General features: G+C 39.0%; 2 protein-coding genes across 2 annotated transcripts in view; one reads left to right on the plus strand and one right to left on the minus strand.

The window, feature by feature from the left end:
- Positions 1-4,867, plus strand: part of LOC139743061 (ATP-dependent RNA helicase DDX24-like) — a 29,815-nt gene extending 24,948 nt beyond the window's left edge. Inside the window, exons 10-15 of the mRNA XM_071653568.1 lie at positions 44-155; positions 1,260-1,377; positions 2,003-2,177; positions 2,946-3,010; positions 3,547-3,645; positions 4,467-4,867. Coding sequence (XP_071509669.1) covers positions 44-155; positions 1,260-1,377; positions 2,003-2,177; positions 2,946-3,010; positions 3,547-3,645; positions 4,467-4,609 — 712 coding nt within the window. The 3' untranslated portion in view covers positions 4,610-4,867. The remainder of the gene's footprint in view (positions 1-43; positions 156-1,259; positions 1,378-2,002; positions 2,178-2,945; positions 3,011-3,546; positions 3,646-4,466) is intronic.
- A 2,513-nt stretch (positions 4,868-7,380) lies between these two features.
- Positions 7,381-20,033, minus strand: LOC139743057 (p21-activated protein kinase-interacting protein 1-like). The gene is made up of 9 exons (XM_071653565.1): positions 19,947-20,033; positions 17,621-17,792; positions 17,001-17,121; positions 16,071-16,198; positions 15,400-15,545; positions 14,123-14,232; positions 12,339-12,456; positions 11,658-11,799; positions 7,381-7,461 (listed from the first exon to the last, which is right to left on the minus strand). The coding sequence occupies exons 1-9, from the start codon at positions 20,031-20,033 to the stop codon at positions 7,418-7,420; spliced, it is 1,068 nt and encodes a 355-aa protein (XP_071509666.1). The 3' UTR covers positions 7,381-7,417.
- Positions 20,034-20,595: the final 562 nt, after the last annotated feature.

The raw sequence follows: 20,595 nt of genomic DNA on the forward strand, positions 1-20,595 counted from the left end.
GACAAATTATGTTGAATCTGGCTTCATCTATCTCTCTCTGCAGATTCACGGCCAATCCTCGGGGGCTACTCCTGGCCACTGATGTTGCTGCCAGGGGCCTGGATATTCCGGACATTGAGCATGTGATTCACTACCAAGTACCACGGACCTCAGAGGTACGGGGTTTTTTGGGGGAGACATCCGAGTGGAGGTGTGGAAGGCAGGTGGTTGTTGTGGTAGTGATGGTGGTGGTGGTGGTGGGGGTGGTGGATGTGGTGGTGGTGGTTGGGGTTGGTGGATGTGGTAGATGTGGTGGTGGTGGTGGTGGATATGGTGGTTGTGGTGGATGTGGTGGTAGGGGTGATAGTGTTGTCCCGATGAGGACGGGCTGATTTTGCTACAACAAGTATTTTCCATAGACCCCTGCCCGAGTGGGACTCGTCCTCATCGGGTTAATGGTGGTCGATGTTGTCGGATTTTTTATTGTTTTTTTGCTTTTACTCTTATTTTTTTTTAGGGGGTCGGGTAAGATATTTTTCAAAGTCATTGCCTTCTTTTGCATGGCTGTCTGGTTTCGACAAGCTGATATCGATTATTGCTGTTTGACAATTGGTTATGCCGTAATGAGGTAATACTGTACATGCCATTTCTATTGTGAGCATTATATTTCACAAGCCAGGTTTTATGTCAGATGATTTCATGATTGGTTGATTTTGTGATTATAAACCACAGCAACAAAATGATAAGTACGTAATAACCCTTTTCAGGAAGCAGATTTGGTGATTTCCCAATACACTTGAAAGAATTGTGCATTGCATTTGTGTAATGGCAGATGACATTTTATCGTCATTTATGAGTAGTGGTTGACTCATTAAATAGGAAAATTAACTACAACCACATCAAAACTATTATTATTAATTATTATTATTATTATATTAACTATTATTAATATTGGAAGTACTGTAGATTGCAAATGAGTGTTAGGACACTTTGTAAAAAAAAAAAATCTCGAAGATCATTGTTGGTTCCCTTCCCAAACTAGTAAATCTGTATTTTGTAATCGTCTTTTACTGTCAGGCACTATGTTGACAGAGCAGCTTGACACTCTCCCCCTCCCCTTCCCAAGTTACAGGAAGAATTCATACTTATAACTTCTGCCTTGTTAGTTTGGATATATGTTCATCACCATGGAGGGAAAGGGACTCCACTTTCTCATTTATCTTTTAATGGAATAATAAGGTTTACAACTTAATATAACTTTTGCTGTGTGTTGAGTACAGTCCTACGTTCACCGCAGCGGGCGGACAGCGAGACAGGCCAAGGTAGGACTGAGTGTGACATTCGTGTCTCCCAGCGAGCTCAACTTCTACCGACGGCTCTGCAAGACTCTAAACAGAGGTTAGTACCGGTATTTGTATCAATCGGGTAAGCTGTACAATGCATTTTGGAGTTTTGAGGAATTCCTCCAAAAATGTTGTAACATTTAGGTAAGGTTTAAACATGCCTTAAAATACATGGAGTATCTACTCATATGTTACTTTCTAGCCATATACTAATATCTTTTTTTTTTCAAGTGATATACAAATGACTTGAATAAATTAGTATGAAATAAAGTGACACAGAGGTGGGGGGGGGGGGTGAAGCTCAATTCGTAGGTTGTGTATTATATCTTGCTGACATACAGTGATACCCTCAAGTCTATAATGATAACTATAAATCTCTGCTAAATCATTTGCCTATTAGTATTTATAATCAACTTTGCAAGTTATTATCGTCCATATAAAGCACTCTGGAGAGATGAGATGAAGAGGGGGAAGGCGCAGGGAAGTGCCCAAACATCCAACCTTATTGTATGCACTCATGTACGTGTATGACATGGCAAGTAATTTGAATTAATTCTTTGTGCTGGTTTACTCTTCAAAGTTCCAAGCAATTATCACAAGTATGCCAAATTGAATGGTCTCATGGTAATATGTTTTTGTATCAATCTCTGGGGAACGTTCACACTCGCACACACACACAGAGGAGATCCCATCGTTCCCTGTGGAGCACAGGTACTACCAAGCCGTTCGGGAGAGGGTGGACCTTGCCCGGGACATCGACAAGCTGGAGCACCTGATCAGTAAGAAGAAGCACCAGAACGACTGGTTTGTGAGGGCGGCCAAGGAGCTGGATGTAGACGTAGATGCGGACATGAAGTATCCTTGGATATGTCGAGCTTGCCCCATTCACACCAGTGATGGGATAAGGATTGCCATTTATAATGTGGGATTACATCTGATGTCAAATGGGCACTCTTAATGTGTGGGAAAAAAAACAAACTATATTTTTACAGCACACCAGGGTGCATTTAATTATACATACTGTCAACCTTGCCTTTTAAAAAAAAAAGAGTGGAGAAATCCTTTGATTTATATGAATTTTCATGATTTTACCCATCTGTGGTAAAATTTTCCTTTTATTTAGCCAGTTTTTTTTACCTGTGTGAGGTCAATTTCAGTGAGGGTTTTATTCCAAACCACACACAGTCTGGTGGTGCAGTACATCTTAAAGATAACCCTCAGGTCTAGTTGCAGGACACAGGTGTTCTGTATTGATCCTTAATTTTAATAAACCAGAATGATTTTTATAACCGTCATTTTTGCAGTTTTCATATTTGAAAGGGGTCTTGGCAATCACTTTGGTATCAGGAGTTGATATCTTACTGACCAAGTTCATGTTTGTGAAGTAATGACACAAAAATATAGGCACCATGACTTTGCTGTATAACCACGTAGTAGCATCTTTGTGTAGAGTAGTGTAAAGTAAAAGCTCTAGGGTGTTGGGTTTCATTGGGTATATTGCTGTTGCTTTGCTACAATTTCTCACATTAAACTTTGCAGACTTGTGCAGCATACATTTTATCTGTTGGTTTGCTCACTCTTGGTCGACTGGAAGTATTCCTTAATACTACTGCTTTGTAACAGCTTGCATGATCTGGGCGACTCTTCAGAGCAAAAGCAGTTCAACAAGAAAATGCGCATGATGAAAGGCAAGGAATTCTTCCTCATTTCAGGAGCAAAAGCTTGGATTTACATAGTACACACTTCGGTTGAGGTTTCATGGAGTGTCTGCATTGACCAAATCTAGTCACCTTTTATTTGTTGACTTTGTATCAGAAGAGAATAAAAATTTTCAGTTATGTTTAAAATGCTTGATGCAGAGTTATTTGGTTTCTTGTTATTATTCTGGTGTGTTTATTTGCTTAATATTACAAAAATAAAACTACCACAAACTATAAGATATGGCAAAAATACTGTACCTAGTTTATGACACAAACCATATATTTTTGTGGCTTTTGGGCATAGAGTCATGGTACAATGTAAGTTTGAGAAGGCAGGCTTTTTTCGAATTCAGGTTTGGGCATTGTAAGCTCCTTATAAAATTATCTTTAATAGCACATCTCCACTTTACGTGTGTGTGTGTGTGTGTGTGTGTGTTTCTGTCTGTCTGTCTGTATACACATGTATGTGTCCTTGTCTCATTGAATTTGATTCTTAACAGTTTTTGTGGTTCTGACACATACAGGTCACTTGAACAGTTTGCTGAAGAAGAAGATCTTCCCCTCTGGTGCCTCCCAGCTGTATCTGACATCAAATGGCAAGCTCCTGTCGCCATTCACACAAGGTACATTTGCATCATAAATAGTTTAAAAAAAAAAAAAGAATAAAATCATATTATCTGTGTTTCCAGGATTCCTGTATCAAAATTAGCAATATACATGTATTGTACATATGCTTATTACACGCTTATGCTAATTAGGTTAATAAAAAAACTTGCCCAAGGTTGCCCAGGTGGCAACCAAGATGAGTTTACTTCAATACCCTTCTAGAACACGAATCAACCAAAAAAACCTTGTACTTAACAATTTTTCCAGGTCGTGTACATGATTTATGGGACCATTTACTGGACGAGTATTTACTTGCAAACCAACTGCACTGAAACTCGCAAACACTCGTGGAATTCCAGTGCTTTTCAGCTAGTGATCTTCACATTGTTTTACATGTATTGGAGCGTATTTCTGTGTGTATCCATCAGTCGCAGACTTCTGCTCCATCTGTGTTACTGTCAGTTGCAGCAAATTTCCACCATAGACTGTAGTGGTAGTGATTTTGGGACCTCAAACTTTACTTCAAAATTTTTTGTTAAAATCATCATCACAAAAGTATTATGTATCTTCTTGCTGTACATCTTACAGTGCAATCCCATTATAATGAACATGAATATAACAAAATTCCCCTCCAATACAATGAAGTAAAAATAATCCAGGCCCCAATACCATCTCCTCTATATTTTTTATCGTTTATTTGCACGTTATTAACAAAATTTCGACGTAACGAAAGAAAACTGCTGGTCCCAAGGACTTCATTATAACAGGAGTCAACTGTACTCAATTTTACAAGACTGTTTACTATTAAAAAATGCCTTGGTGTTTTTAATCTTTCCAGCCACTATTGGTGCTCACGAGGCAGCCTCCAAGCTGAAGGCACGGATCAGTACAGACAAACAGGACGACAGCAAACAGAAGGAAAAGAAGAGGAAGAAGTTCAAACGGATGGGAAGATACAAGAATAAAGCACCACAGTCATGATACATCCATTCCCCAAAAGGGCTGCAGTAGTAATGACGGAAATGTGCTGTACATTGATGCACTGTACGCTGATATTTACCCCGAGGAAGAGGTTTAACACTAATCAGGCCGGGCTTTTTTGGCTGTGCTAAGACTGGAGGGGGCGGATTCCACCGCCCCCTGAGATCTCGTTCATCAGTGGTGCGATCATGACGAAATTTGGCATGCATTACACCCACATCTTAATCTATAAGATTCTGTCATAAGATTTTTTTGAACAGTCAGTTTCTAATTTTAATTAATTAATTATGCAAATTAAGCCCAAGATCATATTTTAGCCTAATTATGAGAGTTTACTTTTTAGTTTGTGTATCTGTTTTAGCATATTCAACAATTGTACATCATAAAAACTTCCAAAAGTCATTTCAATTCTGATCTATTTTACCGTTTTCATAATTTCTTATGTATTTCTCTGTTTTTCGACTTTTGTTTTTTTCTTTATTTTGTTATTGGAAATTGTCACTGACCGCTTTTCTACCATAATTAGCATGAAATTAATCAACAAAAGTGGTTAATTGTAAAAATAATCAGGTTTTTATGACTTTCATGACAGCGCACCGTTTTCTATAGGAAATGTACACAAAATCACAAAATTGTGCCTGTTTTGGGGTGACATGCTGTTGCAAAAATGGGCGTGGCTTCGAAAAATACGCACAGACGTTGCAAATTTGGTCTCAAAAGTTGCGTGAGACTTGAACGCAGAAAGTCAAGAAGCCTAGTGACGAGGCCTTCTTGCGTTACAGAATTATAGTGCCCTCTTAGGGTTAAACACATGGGAAGATACAAGAATACAGTGTATCCACAGTCATAAAACATTCATTCCCCAAAAGGGCTGCAAGTAATAGTAATGATGAAAATGTGATGTACGTGCTGATATTTTCCTGCACTTATATATTCTCAAATGGCAGTTGATTGATTAATTTGGTGCTTTCTGGTCTTCTCATTATCATGAAATTGTAAACAGAAAAATAAAGGAAAAGTATTCATAAAAAAGTGTGACTTCTCAAACAGTATTTTTTTTTTAAACTAAAATGTTGCTTGAAATGAGATCAACTCTCATTATTAAACAAATACTACATTGTAGTATTGTACATGTGTTCAAGGATGTGAGCAAGGGCCTCTGATTGCATGGCATCAGGACTGTATAGCAGTAGTCACTTCAAATATTGCAAAGCTACAATGTACATGTAGTGTCCTAGCCTAGGACATTGCAGGCACAACAAGTTTTTGTTTTCATTTTTGTCAATGCTTTTGCAGGAGATTCTTGCAATCGAGAGCCTATTTTGCGAAATTCATGAAAATAAAACCGCCACGAAAATTTCAGCATATACAGTACATTTTCAGTGTTCTTCGTACCACATTCATGCATTCTAGCACAGGTACAGTTGAATCTCACCATAATTTGACTTCTTGGGACCATTGACATCACCGTTACCATTATATTTAGATTGTGCTACTGTGAAAGTGGACAGCTTCACAGTGTGGAAATTGTACTCTCGTGTATTTCATCTGGCATTGAAGCTAGCACAAAGATATTTTTTGCTTCTTGTACGTGTAACATTTTAGCTATTGTATCTTTCATTTCGCAGAATAGAAATAATCGTACAGCACTGTATCCTTGATTCCACAGAATGGAAAACGGGCAAAATTCATTTCACTGGCTGAGTGCAAGAGTTTCTACTTTTTGAAGTATGTATATCAGGGTTTTAAAAACAATACATTGCAAAGAAACTCTGAATTACGGGCGAGAAAAAATACTTTATGATGAGAATTTGTTATACATTGTATCAGTGTTGGATGAGAGTCCACTCTACACATATTTGCATTTTAAAAGATAGGTGATACCTTTTTTACACCCCTCTTTGTGCATTCTTGGGTCCAAGTCTCTTTGTAACAAGGTTAATCTCTGTTGTGATTAGACAATCACACATCAGAAATCAATGTGATTGCAAAATTGAGCAGTTACTCTTGTGGTGACCAATGTGTACATGAACTGTGCTTGATGTGGAAACTAGCACATGTGTTGCTAAAAGGCACAAGTTACCAAGAGAAATCAATGCTCAACTTCAGGTACTGTTTCTTATCTCTGTGCATCTGCACATTTTCTTTAATGAAATCTTATAAAATGGCATGTCCTTGAAAACATTCTCCTATTGAGTATACAGAAGTATTGGCATATCTGTGAGAATAAACATGGAGAAAGTTCTTATCCAGCTTTTATTCCAAAACTCTTTGATCTGACTAGTAAGTGTACTTCTTGGTTTGTCTTGGTTTGTTAGTGTGTGTCTGTGTTCAGTAAATAAGAATATTAAGAGAAATTACAGGGTGAACAGAACACAAAGTTTGAAACTAAAAAATACAACAAAAGTTGACAATAGAACATGGTACGATTTCATAACGAGGAACTAAGAATGTTGTAAGAATGAAAGCTATAGAATGCACAGTTGGAGCATGTTACAACTCTCTGTTCTACTTTTACTTTAGGCAAGGTACCACACATCCTGTTGAGTCCAAAATATTTTGATGGATAATCAATTTTCCCTGGTCAAATCTGTTCCTTGGAGCTGTGCCATTACCTGTCCATGTCTGCCACAATGGGAATAAGTCTGTCTGACACACACATGATGTTTCCATTCCTCTTGCTCTCTCCAGTTCCTTCAGTAAATAACTCTCTTGCAACTATTCAAAATGTTTTACGCTGCATGAAACACGACGTGCTGTTCACTTGACCCGTTGATGTCATCCTCTTCCGCAGCAATTCACATCACTTCATGGTTTCCCTTTCTTTTTCTTCTTCTTTACCACTGAGTCTCCTGGAAGAAAGAGACAGAGATAGAGGGAGAATGAGATTGAGTTACAGATCTTTATTGAGATAGAGATGTTGAGATAGAGATATTGAGATTGAGATAGATTGAGATTGAGATAGAGATACAGAGAGAGATATTGAGATGAGATATTGAGCTAGAGAGAGATTGAGAGAGAGATAGAGATCGAGATACAGATGCTGAGATAGAGATTGAGATTGAAATAGAGATATTGAGATAAAGAGAGATTGAGATTTAGACAGAGATATTGAGATAGAGATTGAGATATTGAGATAGAGAGATTGAGAGAGAGAGAAATTGAGATAGACTGAGATACAGAGATATTGAGATAGAGATAGAGATATTGAGATAGAGATATTGAGATTGAGATAGAGAGAGATAGAGATATTGAGATAGAGAGATTGAGATAGAGAGATATTGAGCTAGAGAGAAATTGAGATTGAAATAGAGAGAGATAGAGACAGAGATACAGATTGAGATAGAGAGAGAGAGATTGAGATAGAGATTGAGAGATTGAGATAGAGAGATATCGAGCTAGAGAGAAATTGAGATTGAGATAGAGAGAGATAGAGACAGAGATACAGATTGAGATAGAGAGAGAGAGATTGAGATAGAGATTGAGAGATTGAGATAGAGAGATATCGAGCTAGAGAGAAATTGAGATTGAGATAGAGAGAGATAGAGACAGAGATACAGATTGAGATAGAGAGGGAGAGATTGAGAGAGAGAGAAATAGAGATATTGAGATAGAGAGAGATTGAGATAGAGGTAGAGATTGAGATAGAGATAAAGATAGAGATATTGAGACAGAGATAGAGATTGACATAGAGATACCAAGACAGAGATATTGAGATAGAGAGAGATAGAGAGGAAGAAAGGAATAGAGGTAGAATCAAATATTATACTGAACTGGACAGAGCACTCATCTGATTAGATCCTGAATACTTAGCTAGTATCGTGTACACTTTACAGAACGAATATGATGTCCATGACATTTTTTTTTTCATAAAGGAGAGGAGGAAAACATCAGCAAGCACGATGAATTGAGAACAGACAGAACTACTTTATGTCAGGTAATAGATAATCGGCTCAATTGATCACACTTGACATGTCTCATACTGACCCGATAGTCGACTATAAACTTCAATGGGTGACCGTTAGAAAAACAACTTTACTTCCAACAAGTGAACAATGAGGAAACACTCTGTGGAAGGGCGGCCGTAATCTGGCAGAACTCCCTAAGTCGATTTTGGTCGATTTTCAGGTTTTGAGTGTTTTGTGTGTTTTTTCTCATGCTCTTTCAAGTGGGCCAAAAAATAAGTTGTGAATCGGTACAGAAAGTTATTTTTAGAAAGTGATTTTGGCAAAATTCCTGAGGAGAGAGGGCGATTAATCTGGCAGAACTGCGTAAGTCGAGATTCGAAATGAATTTTCCGATGTTAATCAGGCAGAACTGCGTAAGTCGACTTACGACAACGCTTGGACCAAGGTGTTCCTGCATCCCGCACGGACATGGTATATCTTAACACGCGCGTGCGCGACCTTGGTAGTGACGAACGCGCTGCGCGTTCAGGTTAGCAGTGCCTAGCTAGCTAGCTAGCTAGCTAGACACGTCGTGCGGCTACGTGTATTGTACACGACGACAGTCACGCTAAAGCAATAACCCTCGTTACTCTTGGGGGAAATTACCACTTTCTTTCCCTTCATAGACTGGCAGGCTTCAAAACAGGTCAATATGCGGTATGCCTTACTATTAAGTTTTGCTACAATCTAGTGTTTTTTAAGCCTAGAGCATTTCTAGATCTAACAAACGTTATAGTTTGCATCTTGTCTGACATCACGCTCCAGTCAACTTTAGGCCTACTTGGTACTGCTGCAGCACTTGTCCATTGTTAGTGTACGTGAAATCAATGTACTGTGCGGTAGCGTAGGTCACGCGAACAACAATATCTGTAATCCATTGACCATAGCTTATTTTATTTGTCATTGTAATAAGCGGTTAGTGGGCTTGGATCTATGGGATTGATCTCGAGAAGTTTAATGAATATCTAGGGTACCGTCTATAACGATGGCATTTTCGATCCAATCCTACAGACGTCAGAAATTGACCAATACTAACACTTTTACAGTTTACTTTTTAATACCGGTACCGTACCGGTACTCCCAGTAAATTGTGCAGTAGGGGCCTACTACTAGTAGACTACTGGGGCCTACCGTTACTTAACTTAGGCTGAATCGCCGGTTATTCTGTCTTTACTCAGTTTTCTATTTTTCTAGATTTGATTCGGCCAGACATTCTTGAAGTCTGTAATATGAAGAATCTAGAATCTACAGGTTAAACGCTAAATTATAAACATTTAGCCCTAGAAATAGATCTGAAACTTAGATTTAGATCTGTGTTCTATACATTACTACTAGTACTAAGGGCCTACTACTAGACATTATAGGCTATAGACTTTATAGACTTACCGTTAGTCATTATAGATAGGCATGTTAGGCTTTATGTTGTTCTTAGATCTACAACATTAGTACCTTCTAGGCCTAGATCCCCAATAAACAGTCTAGCTGTAACGCTAGATTTAGCCCCTACCTGGATATAGAGTCTAGCGTTTGATCTAGAGTCTAGACTAGAAAATCTAGAAACTAATTTTCATTGATCTACTAGTCTGTTATAATGACGCCCCAAAATAGACGTCTGGATGTTACATAGACCTAGACAATCGAGTAGACAGAGTTCGAGAGTTCTCGTACGTTTTTAATAGGCCTGCGTAGAAATAGATAGTAACGGTTAGAACACTACTACCTTAACGTTAGTAAAACTGTAGTGACAATAAGGCCTACATAGGACTAGGAGTCGACACAAACGAGAACTAGGGTCTATTTTTTTTATTTTCTAATAAAGCTGTAAATAAACTTTTAGTCAGGCCTAGCTCCTAGTATTCTTTAGTTTAAATAGAGTTTAGGCCTTCAGCCAAAAGGGTCTAGGCTTACTCTTACTTTGGGCATAGAGTAGGAGTAAGGATAATGATGAGATCAGTAGGCCTATCGTGTGCAGATTCCTACGTACCGCTCTACTAGTACTAGTCTCTAGATGTCTAGTGTATCGTTAGGCCTGAATAGACTACGGTCTAGACGGTCTACAGTGTAGTACCTGTAGTCTTGATGAACAATATAGCTTAACATCTAGAACCTAGTCTAATATTATTCTTAGTCCAAATGCAATGCTTCATGAGATCGACAATAACCCAAGCAGCAGCCAGGCTTTTGATGTAGCAGTACTTCTTGTGCCGCTAAATAATACTGAAACATGAACACAGACTGACAACATTTGGGGAAAGCAAGTTATTTTCCATATACAAATGAATGGATAAAATGAAATTAAATGTGAATCAATAATGATGACTTTATACAATACAAATATTTCAAAAAAATTGTACTCGATCTAAAATATTCATTGTTTTGACACTGCATCCGCTGAATAGTAAGAGGGTGGATGGTAAAATACGATAGACAACCCGCAGAAAATAGACCGAGATACGTAGTTCTGGTTGATAAACCACGTGTTTATCAGCCAGAACTGCGTATCTCTAGAAGATACGCAGTTCTGGCTGATAAGCACGTGGTTGACGACAAAAAGAGATACGTAGTTTTGCCTGATGAAACACGTGCTTATCAGGCAGAACTGCGTATCTCCTAGAGATACGCAGTTCTGCCTGAAAAACCCCCCGCATGGCCAAAAACTTACGCAGTTCTGGCTGATCAACCCGGGCACGTGACCAGAGATACGCAGTTCTGCCAGATTACGATCGCAAAAATTTGGCGACGATTAATCTGGCAGAACTGCGTAAGTTTTTTAAATTGGTAATTTTTACTACTTAAAAAGGTCAAATTATCATTTTTTTGCTGGAAATAAATTCTTTAGACCAATTATGACCGAGAAAAGAGGAAAAATGCAACTCATCGTATCTCAGTTTAGAAGGGTGTAACATTGAATCTTTAAACCCGATTTCTGGCGTAATGTGTTAAAGGAGATACGCAGTTCTGCCAGATTACGGCCGAGGGGGGGGGGGGGATCAGGATGAGTGGATATTGGAGGTCTTCATGAAATTCTTTGTCATTGCACGCAGAAACAAACTTTCATATCCTAGAAAGGGAAAGAAACTAAATGAGTTTTGATGTCTCACCATCCCCGTCTTGGGTCCTCTTTGCTGCTTGCTGAGAAGAGCCCTTCTTGCCTTCCTGCGGCTTTGACACCTCTCTCACCGCCAGACAGGTTAATCTGGCCTTCGTGTTGACTTTGGACAGGAGTGACGGAGCATCGCAGACCTGCAGAAAGAGAGTAATGCAATCGCAAAGTCTGTTCACTGATAGTTTCTCAAATGCGAGACTAGTGCAAGGCTTGACATTAACTATCCATTTTCTCTGGTGGCACATTTGGGCCACTAAAGGCTTTACATTTGAAATTTTGGTGGCTCGACAAAGAAATGTATTGGCCCCAAATAAAAGGATACGTAACAATCCAAATATTGGATTGTTATTTTAGTTGCCTGATCTTAGTTGGTTGATTAAGCCATCAAAAATATCCTTTTAAGAAATTTGGTGGCCCCAAATCAATTTTTAGTGGCTCCATGCCACTGCTAATGTCAAGCCCCACTATTGTGTGAACTCCCATCTAGAGTGCCGGGAAAAGGAACCAATGTTTCTCGCTAATGAAAAAAAAAAATGAAAGATAAAAGACCATCATTCCATTATTCTTCAGATGCTCTCCTAGACTCTGACGACATTATAGTGTCAATGAAGCTTACAATAGGGAAATAGACATGGAAAGAAAAAGGGGGAATGGAGGAGCAAAAATATGCACACACCTTCTCTGTGTCGACACACCAGAGTTTGATGTAGCCATCGCTTGATGTAGAAAACAGCCATCGTTCACAGGATCTGGACTGACTGCCGCATGCCCTTGTACACTTCAGAGCTTTTATCCTGCTAGGCACATGTACAAAATAGAGCATAATTTTATTAACGAGATGCTGCAGATCCTTTGAACTTGCTGCAGCAAGAATTGGGGAGGGGAGGGTAGTAAGATATACTGTACGAGCTGAAATTTTCGCGTACAGATATTTTTGCGAATTGCTACTTGGAGGACATTTTCGCGTGTTGTTAATTTCGCGGTTGCGAGGGTCTAACTGAACTTAGTTATTCGCGCGTTATTTTCGCGGTTCAAAGGTGATTCACGAAATTCGCAAAAATAAAACCACCGCAAAAATTTCAGCTCGTACAGTATTAGAGAAACCTTACAAGAGTAACCAGCCACTTCAGTGAGCTTCTAGTAGGGAAACTTCCTGTCCCTGAATCAGAAATATCAAGCTCCACATTCTCATGCTCCACTGAACAGCAGCAATAGTTTTTGTTTTTATTCTCTCACTGCTTAACCCTTTGAACCCGAAAGGCCGGAAAACCGGCCGCGCGCAGAACGTGCAAATACCCGAAAGGCCGGTATACCGGCCAGAAATCATGTGACTTTGATAACTTGAGTTTTAACTGTCAGGTGACCCCCTAAATATGATGCCATCTCACTACAACGATGTGGAAAGATTCTTCGGTCTATACTTTCGTTGATTACGGTTTGGATTTGCAAGTTTTGAGCTATAAAAATGGCAAAAAGATGCTATTCTGCAGAGGAGGCTCGTGCGATAATCTTAGGTGAATCATCTGGTGATTATGAGGAAGCTATTGACAAGTCATATTATAGTCAAAGCAGTGATTTTAAAGATGAAACGGACACAGATGATGAGCTAGATGCTACACAAGGTAATGTACAATCTCAGCCGGGTACCAGCGGGGGAAATAGCAGCTGGGATGCCGTTAGAGCTGGACTAGCTGGAGGTGATCATGTTGGTGATCGTAGAAGTCAAGGGGGGCGTGGCACAGTCAGGGAGTGAGGTTATTGTTGATTATCACTATCCTTATGATTATAATTATCATTGTCATAATGAGCTATTATTGCAGCTCAAATATAATTGGAGTAATCATAACCACACTTCACAGACCTGTGGTTATTTGTTTTTGTTGTATTTTTTTGTATGTATTACCAATGTATTCAGTCATTTAGCAAAATATGCTCAGTATGTGCAAATAATGCAGGGTGAGGGTCACGACCATCTCAAATAATGCAGGGTTAAAAATACCAACTTTACTGAGTAAATTCAACCCTTTCTGTGCCAGGACTTTGGACAGTGTGTACAACAGTGTATGATCTGATTTATCAAAATTGTATACATTCAGGGGCTATCACAAGTGAATTATGACTGTTTTTGTGTATTCTAGCTGTATACAAATTTGATTTCCAGGGTATTGGGACACTTTAAGTACCCATTTAGAGGGTTAGGAAATTAGTATAAAGTAAAGTGTGTTGCCAAGGCAACAGCTCGTCAATACCACATAGGCACGATGATGATAGCATCACTATGTACTTCTTTTTGTACTGACTTTACATCAAACAGCATACGGAGATTCATGTAGTGGGTAATGGCATTCATTAAGGATAAGGATCAAAATAAATTTTCTACAGGGAACCATTTCTTGTAATGAATTTCTTCAGTTTTCTTTTGTTTGGAAATATTATTACAGTTCTATGCATTGTACGCACCTGTTTTCATGTGCTTTGAATTCAACCAATGTCTTTATTCTCCTCTCCTTCTCATCCACTCTCAATATCTGGATTGTTTCTCCCTCCCCTGCCACAGCAATGGTCCGGTCCTGCGGAAAATAAACACAAACCATGCAGAGCATCTTCAAAAATAAGGAACAGACACTGCTATACTGTGCATTCCAATTATCACAGACACTACTCTGTTGTGATAGCATTTTGTTCAAAGTCAAAATTCAGGTCCCAAAATTATCATCTACAGTACATGTATTTTTACAGACTGTATATGTTCAACTACAGTGCCCTCCCGTTATAATGAACACGGTTATAACGAAATTCTGGTTACAACGAAATAAAAATCCAGGTCGCAAAATTATCGGCTCTATGTGTTTTGTTTTCTTTTATTGTTTATTTGTTCAGTTATAACAAAATTTCAATATAACGAAAGAAAATTGCCAGTCCTGAGGACTTCGTTGTAATGGGAGTCCACTGTATAACAAAATTTTGATCTAAGAAAAGAAAATTCCTTTTCCCAAGGACTTTGTTATTACAGGAGTAACTTGTAAACTATTTTTTAATAGAAACAATCATTCCAAGTTGTGATTGTACAATGTTAAGTTCTATTAATTCACCAGTGTCAATACTATTTCCTAAATGCCTATCATTCTTTTTAAACATGCAATCATCATGTAAAAAGGGATACCAGATTTCAAATAAAAGACTGAATTCAGGCCCTGATAGTTTCAAGTCTCAGGCCCTCTTTCATGTACAAACCAGCTTCTTGTAGATGATTTTCAGGCACTGTAAAACTGGAAATTTTCACGGTGTTGAAATTTTCGCGCATTTCGCGCAACCAGAAGCTAACGCAAAAACAAACGCATGCAAATATTTTTGCATGCCATATGTTCCAGTAGTTGATGTCTTGATTCCGCAGAATTAAAAACACGCGAAGCTCTTCTTAACTTTGTTTTGAAAAGACCCTTACAGGACTTGAACTGAGAACTGTCTGCATTAGTGGCATACACTTCAAATGATAATAATAATGATAATAATAACACAGTGCTTATATAGCACATACATGTATCACTATCGTAGTGTCTCTATGCGCTTTGAGGGAGAGGGATGAAAATTGAAAGGGGAAATGTACTGTACAATGTAAGTACCTATGATGATACCTATCTTGTCTCAAATAACATTCCCTACAGATATCTCTCTTGTGGAGAGTAAAACAGTTGGACATATTTTTAGGACCAGAGCTCACGGATGACGATACTCACTGTAATGAAGCAAGCAGTAAGAATTCTAGTGCTGCACTTGCACGAGCAAACTATTGTTGCCGTGGTGATGTCATAGACATCTATTCTGTCGTCGATGACCACCATATACAGCTGACCATCAGGTGACCACAGGACTATTTCAGACACTGGGAGAAAAATCACAAGAAGTGAACTCCTTCTGGATACATTTTGCTGACACAGCTGTCTTGTAAATCACATAGTACACAATCAATATGAAAATATGAAATGTATATCAAAAGTCAGTGATGCATATGACAGAAATTGCATCTAGGTAAGGATTCTCTTTGGTCTGCAATTTGATGACAAGAAAACAAATTTCTTAAAAGTAAAATAATCTCGGATGTTATGAATAATCATATGTAATCTTGAAATGATGCACTTGTAGGCTATATTTCTTTTTTCATCAACATTTATTCAGTACGGGAGATAAAACAGATCAGTTACAGTTTAACATTACAGATAGCATGAGAAAGGCAAAAGAACTTGGTCACATAATATATAACTTTGTGTCTTCTTCCATAGTAAGACTGTGACAAGTACTGTCCTAGACATCAAACTTCTGAAGTATGTAAAACTGGATGTCAGTTTGCTCTTTTACAAGTTTTGAGAGGACAGGGTCACAGAACAATTAATTCTGGTGTCCCACATACCTGCTTTGATGTTAGTGGTGTAAGCAGCCCTTCCCTTGAGCAGGTTCCATGTTCGTAATGTCTTATCCTTGCCAACGGAGAGAGCTAGCTTGCCGGATGGATGAACGGCGACGGAATTGACAGCATCTCTGCAACCAAACAAAAAGATGAAAGTCAGAAAACTTCAGAAGAGATGGCCATCAAGCATGAGATGTAGAAGGAGAGGTGCCACACCTACATAGATTGAATTAGAAACCTCCCATGCCTGCTTGCCTTGGGCAAAACATGACTAACTTACTGTTCAGCTAGACAGATAATTTGTTATTGTCACTTGCTAATGTAAAACTGTTGGACCAGTCAACTGAAATGGCACTTGCGCTCTGTGGGGAATTTGACAGAGGTATCACAATGCCCTGCAAACTCTTGTCATGTTCCGCTAGCCTAAATATTTGCCCCCCTCCCCACCCACACCCACACACACAACCACATACATACTGTACATGCACATCAATAAGAAAAATTCTCCAAAACAGTTGTAACACAGTGAAATACAAGTTTGACCAACCAAGAGGGCACAGATAAGAACAGATTACCTGTTATTTTTTGTAATGCAGTGTTGAATTGTTGAAAATGAAACAAACAACAGTGAAATCCAATTTGCTTTAATAATTAAATGAGGAACCACTTTTCATGAGGGAATTGTGTCGGTCCCATTTGAAATACATGTACATGAAGAAACCATACCTCACTGGAAATGCAGCAAGCAGCCAGAGAAAAAATATCTACAGAAATTTTGTGGATATCTTTTCATATTTCCAGCTACGGACACCAGTATGATCTACCTGATGCGATTGAGTTAATATGGTGGTATATGAGAACCTGCCAAAAATGGCCTAAAACTGTGTGTAAATGGCACCTATACAAGATCTTATAACAGAACACACCACTCACTTGTGACCTTTCATGACCTTCATGCACTCCCAGGATTGTGTGCTCCACACACAAATCTTCCCATCTTCACTGCTGCTGATCATGTGACTGTCCTCGTGAAACGCTAGGGATGATATAGAGCCTACATAGGAGAACCAAATATAACAAATTATACCACAATAAGAGCCAGCCACACAACTGTGAAATAATATTGACTTGAGCAAGCCCTTTGTATTTGGACAGGTCTGTAATGTGGTCTGTAGGTGTGAATAAATGCACATCTTTTAATTCTAAAACAGTCATAATTATTTGTAATACGTGTATCCTCAGAGACAAACATTGTTCTGTAAAGCTAGAAATACGCTAAAGAATACTACCTTTTACCACTTTTACTACTGTAATGTGTTCATAAATAGGGGGATCTGTTGCTATGCCTACAAATTGATCGCACCCTAATATCAAGGATCTTCCTCTGGCCAAAAAGTGCAGTTATTACTATGGTAAAAAATAATGTTATTGTGCAATACAATGTACAATATATCAATGTGCTTGAGCTTGACAAGTACAAAAAATAAAAAAAAATATCAATCTTTCCTAAATTTCTGATATCTACAACACATTTAAAAAGACACGTTCCTCACCATCATGTTGCATTAAAGAGCCAAGTTCCACTTTCTCTTCAACATCAAAGAGGTAGATAAGCTCATCTGTGCTGCCCGAGGCCAGAAATTTGCTGCTAGCTGCGATGGCTTCGACACATCCGATGTGAGCATTGTTTGTGAACTGTCCCCGGAAGACTAATTCACCACCATTCTATCACAATATTGTTCAAGGACAAATTGTCAAAAAGATGAGAGAACATTATTTGCGAGGTGAACTAAAAGTGTTTTTTGGTCAACACCTAATCTGTTATCTATGGATAAAATAGGACTTTACCCCGTGAAGAGAAAGGTTTCATTTTCTTCTCTTCTGTTGACAGATTTCTGTTGGTTTTGTTTAAAAAAAAGACAGATCACTCCATAAACTTGAATTGAAACCCAATTGTCCCCATTTCACATTCATGAAAGTAAATTTGAACTTGGTGTAGAACTAAATATCTTTCAATTAAAGTGGAGACTAAGCATGGATGTGTTCCTTTTTGTTTTCTCCTACTACTAGCTTACAACCCCCTCCCCCCCCCCCAAAAAAAAAAGCTAGAATAGTATAGATAGTAGTGTCTATCTGACTTGGTAGGAATAAACTCACTGGGTCACAGACAGTCACACACACATGCACACCTTGTCCTCGGCCTTGATCACCCGTGGCCGACCAGACAGCGTAGGCTGGGTGTGGCAACTTGCTGTTGTTGTTGTTGCTGTTGACGTTCGTTGTTGTGTATGATGATGGTTGATCTGATGCTTATTTTATTTTATTACAGTAACAAAGTTAGACTGCTGATATATGATAGGCGCTTGCCTTGGCTTTACCATGTGTTTACACCTTTATCAGTGTTTATCTTATAGATCTACAGTCCAGAGTCTACTTTCATTTCATAAATTACACGGCCATGATTCACACTCAAAAAATTATTTCCAGAACAGAAAAAAAAAAAAAAATTCCACTGTGCAGTGCGCGACTAGCACGAGGCTGATGGCAGTGGTCGGTGGTGCAGCACAGCCTAGGCCTAGCACCTTGCACCTGCCAGTGCATGCAGTGCCCTGTGTAACATGTGCAGACGGTGCAGCGACGGTGCAGCGACAGCTACACAGCTGTGTAGCTGTCGCTGCACCGTCTACGTACATGCCGTGCATGCTGAGCACGGCACGGGGTCTGGTCGGGCTACGTGCCTGCCATGCACCAGCGTAACGTCAGTGTTCATGAATGGTGTCAGTTCGGGAAACCCACTCACAAGGGGGGCCCCTCCTTATAAGTAACCCGTCCCCCTTATAAGTAACCCCGTCCCCCTTATAAGTAACCCCCGGGGCACCCCTTATAAGGAGTCTCCACGTTTTTTTGCAATGCAACGTGAAAATGAAAGGACTGCGGCAATTCGCTTGATTATGTCCATAAAGCTTCACAAGTTTCCTAGTTACTCACGAAATTTGAGCAAAATCGGTTCGAGGCATCATATCTAAAATCATGGATTTAAATGCGATGTCAAACGACCCATGCGAATGCTGAAATGCGAGCGATTACTGGCGTGAGTGTCGCCAGGCGCGGCGGCGCGGCAATGCTCGAGTGCAGACGTGGCGACAGAGTACTCTGTCGCCACGTCTGCACTCGAGCATTGCCGCGCCGCCGCGCCTGGCGACACTCACGCCAGTAATCGCTCGCATTTCAGCATTCGCATGGGTCGTTTGACATCGCATTTAAATCCATGATTTTAGATAGGATGCCTCGAACCGATTTTGCTCAAATTTCGTGAGTAACTAGGAAACTTGTGAAGCTTTATGGACATACAAGCGAATTGCCGCAGTCCTTTCATTTTCGCGTTGCATTGCAAAAAAGCGTGGAGACTCCTTATAAGGGGTGCCCCGGGGGTTACTTATAAGGGGGACGGGGTTACTTATAAGGGGGACGGGTTACTATACCTGTATGTATACTAAAATTTATGTGTACGTATATAGGACTATTGTTTGTTGGTTTATTGTCTTATTATTTTCTGTGATACTGTTGTAACGTGACACAAAATGTACTCTGTTCTATAGCGCCTTGAGTATCTTTTTTAGGTAGAAATGTGCGCTTTATAAGAGTCTCACTATTATTATTATTATTATTATTATTATTATTTATAAGGAGGGGCCCCCCTTGTGAGTGGGTTTCCCGAACTGGTGTAAAATATAGATATCTACGTGCATGTTCCATGTTGCATGTTGGACTGCACTGCAGTTGTATTATTCCGAAAATGCGAATGAAAAATAAAAATTCAAGAAAACAATAGGTAAATTGCACCTACATACATGCTTTCGTTCACAAATTCTTACTCACTTCTCCTTCTTTTTCCAGCAAATCATAGCCAAAGACTGTACGCTCGTAGCAGCCCGAGAAAACTTGACAACACATGTGCGCCGCCATGTTGAAATAAGTTGTCTCGTCCAGTAGTATGAAAAATCATATTTGTGGATAAAAGAATATTGTAAAAATCAGTTAAATGTTTGTTCATAAGATTATATGAATAAAATTATATTATTATTTAAAAGAAACGCTAGGATCATTAGGCTTACTTGTTCCAAATACATGGGAAAATGATATTATTTGATGTTTGAGTCTGTCAAGAATGACGATGTTTTAGTCTATAATTCTATACAAATCAAAATGATTGTAACTTTTAACCTTTGCGGTCGAGTTCTAATTAGATTAATATGAGTCTTTAATTTGTCAATTTATAATGTATACATCACTACGTATGCATATTTCAACATGAATACGACTATACAGAGCATCTAGATCTTTAATGATATTAATGGTTTCATACATAGATCTACACAAGTCTGTAACACAGAAACTATCTCCCATTCACCGGAAGTAGGAAGCGCGCGTTATTTGGTTTCATGTCACTGGCGGTGTCGGTAGTCTCTTCCAGTGTCACTTCACGGAGCTAGAGTCGTAGTACAGTCCATCATTGCATGCAGTTGAC

This window comes from Diadema antillarum, unplaced genomic scaffold (genome assembly GCF_040938485.1).
Source record: "Diadema antillarum isolate AM-2024a unplaced genomic scaffold, OU_Dant_1.0 seq00001043_RagTag, whole genome shotgun sequence".
NCBI classification, from domain to species: domain Eukaryota; kingdom Metazoa; phylum Echinodermata; class Echinoidea; order Diadematoida; family Diadematidae; genus Diadema; species Diadema antillarum.